Source organism: Stenella coeruleoalba (assembly GCF_951394435.1).
Source record: "Stenella coeruleoalba genome assembly, chromosome: 3".
Taxonomy (NCBI): Eukaryota; Metazoa; Chordata; class Mammalia; order Artiodactyla; family Delphinidae; genus Stenella; species Stenella coeruleoalba.
In genome coordinates, this window is record NC_137148.1 from 123,319,981 (window position 1) to 123,335,336 (window position 15,356).

The 15,356-nt window shown below is 45.8% G+C and overlaps 1 protein-coding gene across 2 annotated transcripts in view; it reads right to left on the bottom strand.

Moving 5' to 3' along the window:
- DPYSL3 (dihydropyrimidinase like 3) overlaps positions 1–15,356 on the bottom strand; it is a 114,675-nt gene that overhangs the window by 4,368 nt on the left and 94,951 nt on the right. For both annotated transcript variants that reach the window (XM_079915712.1, XM_079915713.1), the window contains exons 8-13: positions 14,362–14,482; positions 10,435–10,591; positions 9,619–9,760; positions 5,260–5,430; positions 3,859–4,038; positions 295–457 (exon numbers count right to left, since the gene is read on the bottom strand). In XM_079915712.1, the coding sequence (XP_079771838.1) occupies positions 295–457; positions 3,859–4,038; positions 5,260–5,430; positions 9,619–9,760; positions 10,435–10,591; positions 14,362–14,482 (934 nt within the window). The remainder of the gene's footprint in view (positions 1–294; positions 458–3,858; positions 4,039–5,259; positions 5,431–9,618; positions 9,761–10,434; positions 10,592–14,361; positions 14,483–15,356) is intronic.

Here is a 15,356-nt window from a genome sequence, read left to right on the forward strand (position 1 = left end):
CATAAGGAAGTCATCCCGGCCCCGCCCCGCCCCCGGCCCCGCCAGGTGTGATCTCTAAGCAGAATTGGCCATCACTTAAACCTGATCTTTAACCTGGCTGAGCCCTGGCTTCCTTTCCCACCAGGACTTCTCTTTGGTTCAGCAAACGTCCCAGCCTGCGGCCCAGTGACCGTCTCCCTAGAAGGCAATCTGGGTTAGCTCCCGGCATCACCGCTAACCTCGCAGCGCTGAGCTTCCCCTCCCCCTTCCGTGCTCCCCGTTTCACTACCTTCACCATCAGCTTCTCCGACTCACCTGACAGGCTAAATCCGGACTGATGGAGGTTCCTCACAGGCGGGTTGGGCCGCGTGGGAGAGCCCCGGGTGGAGCCGGCGGGGGTGCCCCCCTTGGGCGTGGTGGTCAGGTCGAACACCGGCCCGTCATACATGCCCCTGGGCACTGCGTGCAGGTCCGCCATCTGCAGCAGAGAAAGCGGGCAGCAAAGTTTATTCGCTCAACGGTTAAGGGTGTGTTCTAGGTAGCACAGAGGTGGCAGTGAATTAAGTGCATGTAGTGAGAGCCAGAAAGCAATAATCATGTTATTTTTACTAGGGATGCAATGTACAACATGATAAAGATACTTAACACTGCTATACGCTATAAATCACATCCTAAGCGTTTTCATCACAAGGAAAACAATCTTTTTTCTATTTCTTTAATTTTGTGTCTATATGAGATGATGGTGTCCACTAAACTTATTGTGGTACTCATTCCATGGTGTGTCCAACTCAAACCACTACGCTGTACACCTCAGACTTATGTTTGTGCTGCACTAGTCAATTATATCTCGATAAAACTGCAAAAAAATTAAAAGGTGATTTTAAGGAAAGGAGAAGCAGTATAAAATAAATAATGTGCGGTGTTGTGACAGAGTGACCATGGAGGTGGCGGGTGAAGGCCTCTCTAAAATAGATGAGCTTCTATCTTAAGGACCAAAGGAGATTGTTGGTGGGGCCAGGGTGGAGGGAGGGATGGAGGGAGGAGGCTGGGGGAGGTGTGGATGGCAGTGTTCTCAGCAGAGGAAACTGCCAGTGGGAATGTCATCAAACAGAAGAACCTCCCATGCGGCTGGAGCAGAGCGGTGGGAAGGGTAGCAGTTTGAGATAGGGTCGTAAGTGCTGGCAAGGACCGCATGGGAGCTCCATCCTCACACTCCTCAGCACAGGTCAAAAGTGGCTGTCCTCATTGACAGTCATTGAAATGACTGTCCTCATTCAGTGGGTCTGACCCCCTGGCCTCTGGCTGTGGTCCCACAGCACCTGCCCTGGGACCGTGGAACCCGCCAGCAACATCAGCAGAGGCCAGGCGTGGTGGAACCAGAGCTCACGGTCACATGAAACAGGGCGCCTCCCACAAAGGTGCTCACAGTCTATTATGCAAACACCGCAAGACCACCCAAGGCAGCAGAATGGCCGGCGCACAACCTCTGCCTGTTTCTTATCATTGCCCAGAGGTGAGGCAATGAGGACACGCCGACAGCTGACATCACAGGACAGCTCGTTGTAAGATCCAAGGAAGCTGGCCACAGAGGCTTCCCTCGCATCCATCGGTGACTCAGGTGCAGGTGCAGAGGCAAAGCTCACCACATTTGCAGACGTTAATGATTCAGGTGAGATGATGACTATATCTGTACTCCCCCCAAACCTTGACCAATAACTGTATTTCATTAACATCTCTTGGGGTCCAGAGGCTAAGTCACATTCATGGAAATACAAAGCTGATACCTCAGACGTTTGAGTTTCATTCTCTTCTCTATTAGGCCAAAACTGGAGTGTGGAATTTTACTCCATACTAGCTACCTTTAAAATACCACTCATAAAGAGAGAAGAATGGTGAAGGGATTTAGAGCACTGTCATGAATGAATAGCGGAAGGCTGCAGGGGTATTTAGACCAAAGGACAGATGACTTTGGGAACACACAGGTGCTCAGATGGGTTTAACTCATTCTGTGCAGGTGCCTGGAGCAGAACTGAGCTTGGTGTGCTGCAGGGAGGTAGACCTGCAGAACGAACGAAGTTCGTTCTCCTGTGGAGGCCACGGATACGGCTGCTGCCACCCATTGGGCTCTGGAGGACATGGATTCTCTCTGGCTTCTACTCAACAACTGCCTCGGTAACCCTACATCTGAAACTACAAGGAACTTCCCAAGTAGGAGCTCAGTGATTGGACAACCAAGATCATGCTGGGGCTATCTGCACAAAAAAGGCTTCTCAGAATTCTGAATATTTCAATTTATGTTTCTGTCTCCATCATAATTCTAGAATCCTCTATTTTTGATTTTATAACTGATTGGATTATCTGTTCCCCTTCCAATAAAACATTAAATTTGAAAACAAAAACAGACAAAGAAAAGAAGTTGGTTCTCACAGGCAGGGGTGGGCAGCTGCCTCATGAGATGGGAAGGCCCCCTGTGTTGCCAACATCCACCCAGAGGCTCGACGACCACTTACATATTGAGTTTCTGTGATTCTCTCTCTAAGAGGTACTGCAGTGGGCACCCATTTCCTGTCCCCAAGCCCCCGCCCCAATGTCGCCACGACTGAAGACTCATTCTCCCTGCTGGTGCGGGTGTTGGCAATAGGAAGGGCTCACTGGAGTCCCACCCAAGAACTGCCCTCAGATGAAGAGAACCGCTAGGCCCAAAGCCCCACCCTCTGCTCCGGGGCAGCCCACATCCCATACTGGTTTGTAGGTTGGCGGGGGTGTGTGTGTGTGGAGGGAGTGAATATAAGGCCCAGACCCCTGTCAAGGACCAGCCCAGCTGAGGTCCACTGAGGCCTTGGTTACAGCTGCATCCCAGCCTGACTTCTCCCTCTGCCCTGTTCTGCTTCTTCATTTGGCCACAAGGGGTGATCCTGAAAGCAACACCCAGGAAACCTCTTGCGTGAAAATCTCCCCTTCGGAGCCTGTTTCCCAGGCAACGTACTCTGCAGGGAAGTTGGAAACCCCTGGGATGGGTCCAGGCACAGAGGTGGCATGGTTCTGTTTCCTCTGGCCTGGCCCCCAGTGACTTACACAGGGAGCCCCCTTCCTCCTCTCCCCACCATCTCCCCCATCCCATGTGCACAGATGACTTTATTCTGTCTAACAGACGAGGTCAGTACCACGGCTCAAATCCCACAATCCCAGAGCTGGTCAAACCCTGTTTTGAGGAGCCCTAAGGTTTCCCTACAGGAAGGCGACCTGGAGATGAGTGTGGGGATAGGAGAGGGAGCTGGAAAGACAGAGTTCTGGGCCTCACCCCTCCATCAGCTAGAGCTACTCTGTCTGTAACGTGTAGGGAGGTAGGCAGACATGTACACAAACAGGTACCCATATGGCTGTGTATGCATCTGCCTATTTATCTGTGAAATCAGGGACATAAATAAGATTTTATATGAACCACAGAACTTGCTAAAAGAGTTATAAACATTTGCCCCAGTGGAGCAGCAACAGACAGATGCGGGATGGAACAAGGAGGGGTGGGTGTGGACTGCTGGTTCTCTTTGTAAGCCTTGAAGAGTAAATTATTAACAAAAAATAGATACAGACTTTATTTTGAATTATTAAAATGTTTAATTACTTTAAGGAAAAGCATTCTAAAAACGGGGGGAAATCGTTTGCAAAAAAGCTTTCTTTAGCCAAGAAAGTTTTTGAACCCCCCTTTTATAGTCCATTAAATCTGTGCAATGGTCCTTTGGGAAGAGATCGGTGCTGTGAATTCCTTTGGGAGGATCTAGAGCACACAGACCCCTCCCAATCTCATGGTTCCTGTTCCTGTGCTGAATGGGACACAGAGCCCATCCCCCCCCCCACCTCTGGGCTCCGCCTGCTTCTCACCTTCCTCCGGGCTTTAATGCGCTTGTAGACATAGTCCGAGTAGGGGCTGCAAGGAATGAAGCGGCCAGCCCCCTGGGTCACGTGCAGGTTGCCATCTTCCAGCATGATTTTGCCCTGGCAGATGACCACCAGAGGAGCCCCGCGCAGCTCCATCCCTTCAAAGATGTTGTACTCTGCAGCCTAGAGACAGGGGCGAGGGACGAAGCCTTGGTTATGGGTGCAGTAAGGACAGAAAGAGGAACGCGGTTCTCCTGTGCTTGGGATCCTGCCTTCAGCATCCCTAGGAACTGATTCACCAGGTAAGCCAGGAACAGCTTACAAAGCATCTGCAAGCTTCTAGTGGGTGGAGGCCTCGGGAGACAGATGCTTGCTAAGAGTGGGCTTCCTGGCCAAGAGAAGCATCCAGTCTTAAGTAAGGTCCTCACGTGGAAGAAAATTTTTGTCACTGGCAGTGTTCGAAGAGAAGGTGGATAACTACCAGAGATGGTGTATTTGCCATCTTGGACTGGGTAGATGGGCTACATGACCCTTAAATCCCCACTAGCTCGAAATTAAACAATGTAATATGACACAATGTTGAAGCAAAGGCCACTGCCACCCCAGATGGGCTTCTTCCCTACCTCCTTCATTTATCCAATAAGTGCAAGGCATTATTGAAAAGTGGTTAAGGATATCAGCTTGGAGTCAAGTTATCTGGGTTTGAATCCTAGCTTCACCATTTACTTGCTGCATAAATTATTTAATCTCTGCATCTCCACTTCCTTAATAATAGTGCCCACCTGAAGAAGACTGTTACAGAGATTCAACAAATGAAAAGCACAGTGCCTGAGACATAAGTGCTTGAAAAATGCTCTTTTTACTAACAAGCACTGTATTTTTAAAACCCTTTCTGTTAGGTACTGGGCTTTAACCGTCATCTTTCACATGGAACTCCTCATGAGGAAGTCATCAGAGCTGTTCACCAATTTTTTTCCCATTCTTTCTCCTTCTAGGCACAAGGTATCCATGTACTTCCTGACCTCCTGGAATAAAGTATGGCCTCCGGCCTGGCTCTGGACAGTGCAGGGTGAGAGGAAGTGAGATCTCGGAAAAGCTTTCAAAGCCATGTCCTGGTCCCCGACTTCAACAATCATAGCACGTGTAGAGAGCTGGTGCCTCTACCAGCCCCCAACCCTGAGCGACTGTGATGGGCAGAGCCCCTCTCCTCTGCCAACCCATTTTGGAAAGCAGGAGTGAGAAAGAAACTGTTGAGGTTTTAAGTCCCTGGGAATTGGGGGTGGTGTGTCATTGCAACACGTCCCTGCCTGACTATCCCGGTTCAACACAAACACACGTCTCTCACCACCACGTTCCCTGCCCACGTTCCCCACTCTGCTCCACTCCCACCTGCTCAGGTCTTACCGACTGGTGGTTCTTGGCAGAGACGATCTTGACGGCATCTGGATCCCAGATCACCAGGTCGCTGTCAGAGCCCACAGATATTCTTCCCTTGCGGGGATACAGATTGAAGATCTTGGCAGCATTTGTGCTTGTCACGGCCACGAACTGGTTTTCATCCATCTTCCCCGTGGCCTGTTGAAACGTACACACACAAAATGGTCCATCTAGGGCCTCTGAGCTCAGAGCAGGGGGACCACGAAGGCCCACATATACAAAGAGGGACCTCTGAGACGGTGAGCACAGAAGTCCACCCAGCAAGCTACAGAATCAGTGGGGCTGTCACCATCACCCAGAGAAAATGGTTAAATGCATGGCTTAAGATGGAAGTGACAAAGAACTACAATCCTGCAGCCTGTGGAACAAAAACCACATTCACAGAAAGACAGACAAAACGAAAAGGCAGAGGACTATGGACCAGATGAAGGAACAAGATAAAACCCCAGAAAAACAGCTAAATGAAGTGGAGATAGGCAACCTTCCAGAAACAGAATTCAGAATAATGATAGTGAAGATGATCCAGGACCTCGGAAAAAGAATGGAGGCAAAGATCAAGAAGATCCAAGAAATGTCTAACAAAGACCTAGAAGAATTAAGGAACAAACAAACAGAGATGAACAATAGAGTAACTGAAGTGAAAAATACACTAGAAGGAATCAATAGCAGAATAACTGAGGCAGAAGAAGGGAGAAGTGACCTGGAAGACAGAATGGTGGAATTCACTGCTGCGGAACAGGAGAAAGAAAAAAGAATGAAAAGAAATGAAGACAGCCTGAGCGACCTCTGGGACAACATTAAATGCACAAACATTCACATTATAGAGGTCCCAGAAGGAGAAGAGAGAGAGAAAGGACCTGAGAAAATATTTGAAGAGATTATGGTTGAAAACTTCCCTAAGATGGGAAAGGAAATAGCCACCCAAGTCCAGGAAGCGCAGAGAGTCTCAGGCAGGATAAACCCAAGGAGAAACACGCTGAGACACATAATAATCAAATTGGCAAAACTTAAAGGCAAAGAAAAGTTATTGAAAGCAGCAAGGGAAAAATGACAAATAACATACAAGAGAACTCCCATAAGGTTAACAGCTGATTTCTCAGCAGAAATTCTACAAGCCAGAAGGGAGTGGCATGATATACTTAAAGTGATGAAAGGGAAGACCCTAAAACCAAGATTACTCTACCTGGCAAGGATCTCATTCAGATTTGATGGGGAAATCAAAAGCTTTACAGACAAGCAAAAGCTAAGAGAATTCAGCACCACAAAACCAGCTCTACAACAAATGCTAAAGGAACTTCTCTAAGTGGGAAACACAAGAGAAGAAAAGGACTTACAAAAACAAACCCAAAACGATTAAGAAAATGGCAATAGGAACATACTTATTGATAATCACCTTAAATGTGAATGGATTAAATGCTCCAACCAAAAGACACAGGCTTGCTGAATGGATACAAAAGCAAGACCCATATATATGCTGTCTACAAGAGACCCACTTCAGACCTAGGGACACATACAGACTGAAAGTGAGGGGATGGAAAAAGATTTTCCATGCAAATGGAAATCAAAAGAAAGCTGGGGGCTTCCCTGGTGGCGCAGTGGTTGAGAGTCCGCCTGACGATGCAGGAGACACAGGTTCATGCCCTGGTCCGGGAGGATCCCACCTGCCGCGGAGCAGCTGGGCCCGTGAGCCATGGCCGCTGAGCCTGCGCATCCGGAGCCTGTGCTCCACAACAAGAGAGGCCACAACAGTGAGAGGCCCACGTACCGCAAAAAAAAAAAAAAAAAAAAAAAAAAAAAAAAAAAAAACAAGGAAAGCTGGAGTAGCAATACTCATATCAGATAAAATAGATTTTAAAATAAAGAATGTTACAAGAGACAAGGAAAGACACTACATAATGATCAAGGGACCAATCCAAGAAGAACACATACCAATTATAAATATGTATGCACCCAACACAGGAGCACCTCAATACATAAGGCAAAGGCTAACAGCTATAAAAGAGGAAATCGACAGTAACACAATAATAGTGGGGGATTTTAACACCTCACTTACACCAATGGACAGATCATCCAGACAGAAAACTTAATAAGGAAACACAAGCTTTAAATGACACAACAGACCAGATATATTTAATTGATATTTATAGGACATTCCACCTGAAAACAGCAGATTACACTTTCTTATCAAGTTCACAGGGAACATTCTCCACGATAGATCACATCTTGGGTCACAAATCAAGCCTCGGTAAATTTAAGAAAATTGAAATCACGTCAAGCATCTTTTCTGACTACAACACTATGAGATTAGAAATCAATTACAGGGAAAAAAACGTAAAAAACACAAATACATGGAGGCTAAACAATACGTTACTAAATAACTGAGAGATCACTGAAGAAATCAAAGAGGATATCAAAAAATACCTAGAGACAAATGACAACGAAAACATGATGATCCAAAACCTATGGGATGCAGCAAAAGCAGTTCTAAGAGACAAGTTTATAGCAATACAATCCTACCTCAAGAAACAAGAAAAATCTCAAATAAACAATCTAACCTTACACCTAAAGGACATAGAGAAAGAAGAACAAACAAACTCCAAAGTTAGTAGAAGGAAAGAAATCATAAAGATCAGAGCAGAAATAAATGAAATAGAAACAAGGAAAACAATAGCAAAGATCAATAAAACTAAAAGCTGGTTCTTTGAGAAGATAAACAAAATTGATAAACCTTTAGCCAAACTCATCAAAAAAAAGAGGGAGAGGATCCAAATCAATAAAATTAGAAATGAAAAAGGAGAAGTTACAACAGACACTGCAGAAATACAAAGCATCCTAAGAGACTAGTACAAGCAACTCTATGCCAGTAAATTGGACAACCTGGAAGAAATAGACAAATTCTTAGAAAGGTATAACCTTCCAAGACTGAACCAGGAAAAAATAGAAAATATGAACAGACCAATCACAAGTAATGAAATTGAAACTGTGATCAAAAATCTTCCAACAAACCAAAGTCCAGGACCAGATGGCTTCACAGTTGAATTCTATCAAACATTTAGAGAAGAGCTAACACTTATCCTTCTCAAAAAAAAAGAAGAAAAAAAAAAAAGATAAAGAAGATGGAAGTGACTGCTCTGGAAGTATGCATTTTTTTCTGGACATGTACATACACTTACTTACTTATTTATCCCTTCTAACTCCAAAAAGGATTATAGACAGTTCACAGTAAAAACAAATGTAATTATCAGCCCATATCTCAGATAATATGTTTGTATTTGCATGGGCACAGGATAAATATGGAAGAACCTCACCCAAATGATAACAATGGTTATCCCTGGGTTGTGGGATTATAAGTGAGTTTTGTTTTCTTTCATGTGTGTACTTTTCTGTACACTCCAAATGTTCTTTACTGAGCATGTATCATGTTGGTAATTTTAAAATATATATTATTTTTTAACAGTTCCAGATATGCCAAGATAAATATATACACACATTCATAAATAGATAACAATGTAAAAAAAAGACCAAAAAAATCTAAGTTTGTAAGAGAAGAGACAAAAATATTTATACTTTCCCCCTTCACAAAACAACTTGGGTAAGGAAAGAAGAATTTAGTTTAAAATCTAGTTTTGCGCTTCCTGGGAGCCAAGAAAAGGGAAACTTGGATTACACTGTGTAGATATGTATTCTATTTGGCTCTGAAATGAGTGGCTTCAGGGTTTTAAAAATAAAACAGAGGGAAGTGATCAACTTAATAATGAGTTATTTATTAATTTTACTCAAATCTTAGGAAGTGACTTCATTTGCATGACTTTTTTTTTTCAGCTTCTGTGATGTTAAACAAGGAAAATAAAACCAGGCCACTTTGCCAGAAGACTTTGACAGACAATCACCTGTACAGCCCGGATGACCACACACCACTCCTTGGTGAGCAAATGACCTGAGTCTTAGTCACAGACCCTTTGCTTATCATTTCAGAGGGTTATATCCAACCCTCTCAAAAGAGATAATAAAACCCTCCAAACAAAAAGAATTTTTAATTCACTATTATTTTAAGCACAGATCATTCATACCATCAGATAAATGATCTGTGTTTCTGGTTCCTAGCCCTTAACAATCTAGAGGAGGCCTCCTCAGAACCTCAGGCCCCAGGATTCATCACTCTAGAAGGGACATTCCCAAACCACCTGAGCCACCTGGCTCCAGAGACACCTGGGCAGGTATGAGGCCTCATCTGTGCCCCCAGCACCCCCATGACAGGGCAAAGAGGAGCAGCGGCAGGAGGCTCTGATCTGGCCCTGGATGCCCTCCTATGACCGTGGTCCTTACCACGGCCTTGTCCCAGATGACAGACATCCGCTCTTCCACACCGCTGGTGCCCTCGGGAATGGCTGTGAAGTTGTCCTTCCCAATGGCCTTCTGGGCAGTGCTGAAGGTGCAGTGGGCACTGCCGGAGAGCTGCAGGTCCCCACTGGCGAAGGAGAAAAGCTCCATGTGAACGGGGAGGCTAGAGGCACCGCAGGGGCCCAGAAATGAGGGTCTAGGGTAGGCATGTGGAGTGCCATGACTTGAGTTTGGAATCCTTCTTCTCCCTCTCGCCAACTATGCGAACTTGGGTGAATTTCTTCCCCTCCCTAGGGCTCAGTTACCTTATCTGGAAAATGAGGGGGTGGGATTAGATCACCTCTTGTGTAACAAAAATGACCCACATGAGTGATGGGACTTATCCACAGAGGGCAGCAGCAAACTAGTCTCCCTGTAATTTTGGTTAGGTGGTCATCAAAACAGAGCAAATGATTTTGTCTCCCGGACCCTCAGTTGCTCAGTCTGTGAAATGGTGATGACAGTTCCTCACTCACAGCGTTGTTATGAGGAACAATGAGATCACACGTGTAATCTCACCCTAGTGCTCGACATACAATATGTATTAACTGCTGTTACCATTACTAATATGATCACTGTAGTATCTTTTAAAATACACTAGGGAAGAGCCTGTTATCTGTGCTCAGCACTGCAGGGGAATTCTCGATATTTATTCCTCACTGCAGACTCTAGTCTAGCGGATGGATGGGTGGCTCCAGTCTTCATCCCATCGTTCCCAAGATGCCTCCACACAATGCCCGCTGCTTGTCATTCTGCACCAACCTGGCCAGCAAGGAGTTGATGTAGTCAGGGGTAGTTGGGTCAGGACTCAGAGGCGGGGATGTCACAAACGCAGCCGCCTTGGCCCAGTTCTTGCTCCAGTAATGGGTCCCATCCGTGCCCAGGCTGGCGGTGATGGGCTCACCAAAGACCACATTTCCTGCAACAGGTAGGACAGAGGTAATGGGTGATATAATATATGTGCTGCCCTGGGCCGGGCTTAGATAATCATAGCCCCTAAGCCTACTCAAGGCTGTGGCTCTGGAGTCAGGCAGGCCTGGGTTCAAGTCCATGTTCCCCCACTTTTCTAAGCCTCTGCTTTTCTATCTTCTAAATGGGAACAATTCTGTATTCTGTAGAAGCCCCTAGTTGCAAGATGCAGCATCAATTCTCAAATTCTGAGGCAAATTAACATTTGAGGCAAAAAAAAAAAAAATATATATATATATATATATATATATATATATATATATAAATTGGAAGATTCATCTTCATTTCAGAAATGTTAAAATGTGGAATAAATAGGTCCTGGGGCTTCCCAGGTGGCGCAGTGGTTGGGAGTCCACCTGCCAATGCGGGGGACATGGGTTCATGCCCTGGTCCAGGAAGATCCCGCATGCCGCGGAGCGGCTGGGCCCGTGAGCCATGGGCTCTGAGCCTGAGCGTCCAGAGCCTGTGCTCCGCGACAGGAGAGGCCACAACGGTGAGAGGCCCGCGCACCGCAAAAAAAACAAAAACAAAACAAAAAACAAAAATAGGTCCTGGAATTGATGAAATAAGATGATGTCTACTTCTCAGCCTTGTGAAAAAGAAAGGTTTGGCATACACAAAGTGTCTGCCACATAAGAGATGCTAAGCAAATGCGATTCCTTTTACACCTCTTCCTCTTCCCCACTGTAGAAGCCCAAAGCCCCATACGTGCCCACATCACTGGGAACCGCTACATCCTGCTGTTGCAAAGACATGCTTTGGTTCCACAAAGTAAAACCAGTTCCTGAGGATGACACATCTTATTTGCATCATGTTTGTTACTCCTTAACCTAAAGCAATGAGTAATTTGCTCAAGGACACCCAACAACCAGGGACACAGCAAAGCTGAGGTTAGCTTCCCGGACCCTGTGTCTAGAATGAGAGGCTGGAATGCCCAAACGAAGGAGAGGGGAGGAAGGATACTGGGACATACACTGATCTAAACTGAGCTTGTGAAAGAAGAAGGGACAGTGATACAGAAGGTAAACGCTATCTCATAGAAGGTGGGTTGCTATCAAGTTTCTCTGTGCCAGAATCTTGGGCTAAAGATTCCTGTGCAGCCCTTGGCTTCTTTAAGTTTGCTCCTCCATCTTCCACATTCAAGTTCCCCACAAGGTGGAAGTTTAAGAAGGCTCTATGGCTAGGATTACAGGTTTTGCCTTGCTTCAACTCCAATCAATTTTAGGTTTTAGTTGCCTGGATTTCTGTGTTGGGAAGAATTCTAAATATGCTTCTGGTCTCACTAGAAAAGGCTCAGGATTGATTTGTGATGTCTGCCATGGGCAAAAGAAGGAAGCAATGGCAGTGAAAAGGATCCACATAGGACTGAAGAGAATTTCAAGGACTCTCCAAAAATATTTACCAAACTAAAGCATATGGGACCAAAAAGAAATGAAGAAATGAAAGTCAAGGCAAGCATTCAAGTACTATTAAGAGAAATACAACCTTAAAAGTGGAAGACCTCTCCCTTTGGACTATCTTTAGACGGAAGACTAGAATAAGTAGAGATTGTAATTACATTATTGACACAATTGGATTTGGAGACTAGCTCTCCAAGCTGGGAGATTCTGGACAAGATGTGCTTCAATTTCCTCTTCTGAAAAATGGTGATAATAAATGCCAGTTTCTCCTGGTGCTTTGTGAATGCTACATAATAATACATTTAAAGTATTTCCCCTCAATGCAGGGCATAGAGTTGGTCCTCATTAAATTGAAATTCCTAATGTTGATTCTGAGCAGCCGTGCAGAGATGCTGAGGAGCACTTGGGGATTAAACACCCTGGGGCTTAAATAGTCCCCTGGTCCAGAGGGAAGAGTGAACCCTGCCATACACTGTCTTCCTGCTCTGAATGCTCTTGACTCCTTCCCTGAGAATGACGGTTCATGAGATGTTTATTGGCTTCCATCTCAGCAGCCGGTTTTTCATCACTAAAATAATGCCTCCCTTCCACCCTGGAGACACAGCTGTACTAGTTCTCCTTGCCAGAAAGTCATAAGCCAGGAGGCTAAGGGTGAGGAATTTTTCTACATGGAATTTAAAATAAGACCCAGCATATAATTGAAACACACTGTCTTTGAAGCCCCCAGGTCATCCGACAATGGGTCCCAAGCAGGATGTGGCCATCAGCACGAGGCAAGACAGGGTGAGGATAGTAGGTGGCCGTGGGGAGAGGAGTGGAGGTGTCCCCGTGCACTTTTCTTTTCCTTTTTCCCTTCTCCAAGAATGGGTAAGCAGCACTGGGCTTCATTCCTGGTTCTGTCCTGATGACTCATACCCAGCGAAGCAGCCAGGCCATATCATATGGAGACACTTAAAAGCTGAGCGAGAAAACAGCAGGCTTCCCATGAGCAGGGTAAGGTGAGCAGGTGGTGCCCCAGAATCTGCCAGCTAGAAAGGCTGGCGGGGCAATTAGGGAGATTCCCCTCCCGTAAGAAAAGGGTCCCGTTTGCCAGAAGGTCAGGCAGCCAAACACTCGGCCATCGGTCAGCTGGGACTATTTTTAGCCGCCCCAGTCACTCACATGCGGAGTTTTACATACCAGTTCTGGGTTTGGTAGATGAATCATTCAGCTTGGTCCCACGGGCACACGGCAGTCACAATCATACAGCCGGGCCTAGGAAATCCTCCCTCCCAACCAAACGCAGAGCCCTACGGCTCCTGTGTCTCAACCACACTCTGTTCACAAGGGAGCCCATTAGTGCGTCACTGAGGACAAGAACGGAAAGCAGGAAAGCAAGTTTTGAAATGAGGGTAAGCTTGAGCTTAGCACGAGGTGAGCAAAGGAAGCCGAGTTAACAGCCATGGAGAAAAGAAACAGAAGTCAGAAGGCCATGGGGACAGAGCCAGGTCATGAAGGCCACACCGCTGGATGTCCTTTGGAGACCCATTCAATGCCTTCTCTGAAATAACCTGGGCTCCCCTGAGTGGCTCAGGGGGTGGGATCTCCTCCCTGTACACTGCCCTCAACCCTGGCCAATCAATTACACCATCTCCGGAGCAGATATTGGTTCAGAGATGAGCCCACAACCCAAGCCAAGGCAGTGGCAGTATTCCTGGGGACTTTCGCTTGAGCTATTGGAAAAGATGTTCTCTACTCCCTCACCATGCCCCCACCAAGTGTAGAGGACAAGAACAGCTCTCAGCATTTATTCTTGTCATTGTTCATACTGAAAAGAGAGGAAAGCAGAGTCCAGAAAGGAATAACAGTGATAGAGCTCTAATATCAGTGTTTAAACCCCTTGATCCAGCCATGCCTGAAACACCCTCAACCAATAATTTACTTGTTGAAGTCCATCTGAGTAGGGTCTTTGACTGCTGCACCAAATATAATCTTCATGAATATGTCCAGTTATAAAGTTCAGATAACATGAACTGACAGTGAAAGGTCCCAGGGAGGAAAAGAGAGGCACCAATTCTCCAAAGAACTGATTCAAGCTGTGTCGTCTCGGGCAGACCACTTACCCTTCCTGAGCCTCAATTTACTCATCTGCCAAGTAGTAGAAATCCTGGGATCCTGCCATCCACACAGGATGCAGAAAGGATCCAATGGGCTAACAAGGATGAGGGGCTTCCCTGAGAGCAAGGCAATGAGCAAAATAGGCACCTTGTATACAGGACAGCCAAGGGAAAGGAGCCACATGGCTCATTAGGGGCTCTGAGATCTTCGGAGCACAAATCACCTTTTTTCCTGGCTTGTGAGATGAGGTCGGCTGCACTCTTGCTCATGACCTTCGTGACGTAGAGCGGACAGTTGGTTTGGCTGGCGATGGTGATGGCACGGAACACAGCCTCAGCTTCCAGCTGCAAAAAAAAAGTCCTCGGGAGTCAAGGGGAGCACAAACCTCTCAGAGTGCCGCTCCCCTGTCTCTACAAACTGAGAATGCAGCGCTGCACAGAGGTTAAAAGCCTGGAAGATCTGCAGTTAGACGCCCTGGATCCAAACCTCACAACTACAGCTTCCCAGCTGTGTTGCTTCACTGGGCTTCTCAAAAGTGGAGATCAGCCCAGAGATAAACCCACCCACCTATGGTCAACTAATCTACAACAAAGGAGACAAGGATATACAATGGAGAAAAGACAGTCTCTTCCATAAGTGGTGCTGGGAAAACTGGACAGCTACATGTAAAAGAATGAAATAAGAACACTCTCTAACACCATACACAAAAATAAACTCAAAATGGATTAAAGACCTAAATGTAAGGCTGGATACTGTACAAACTCTTAGAGGAAAACATAAGCAGAACACACTTTGACATTAATCGCAGCAATATCTTTTTTGATCCACCTCCTAGAGTAATGAAAATTAAAAAAAATAATTTAAAAATGGGACCTAATTAAACTTAAAAGCTTCTGCACAGCAAAGGAAACCATAAACAAATCGAAATGACAACCCACAGAAAGGGAGAAAATATTTGCAAACGAAGTGACTGACAAGTGATCTCCAAAATATACAAACAGCTCATGCAGCTCTATGTCAAAAAAACAAACAACCCAATCAAAAATGAGCAGAAGATCTAAATAGACATTCTCCAAAGAAGACACAGAGATGGCTAACAGACACATGAAAAGATGCTCAACACCACTAATTATCAGGGAAATGCAAATCAAAACTATAATGAGGTATCACCTCATACTGGTGAGAATGGCCATCATCAGAAAACCTACAAACAATAAA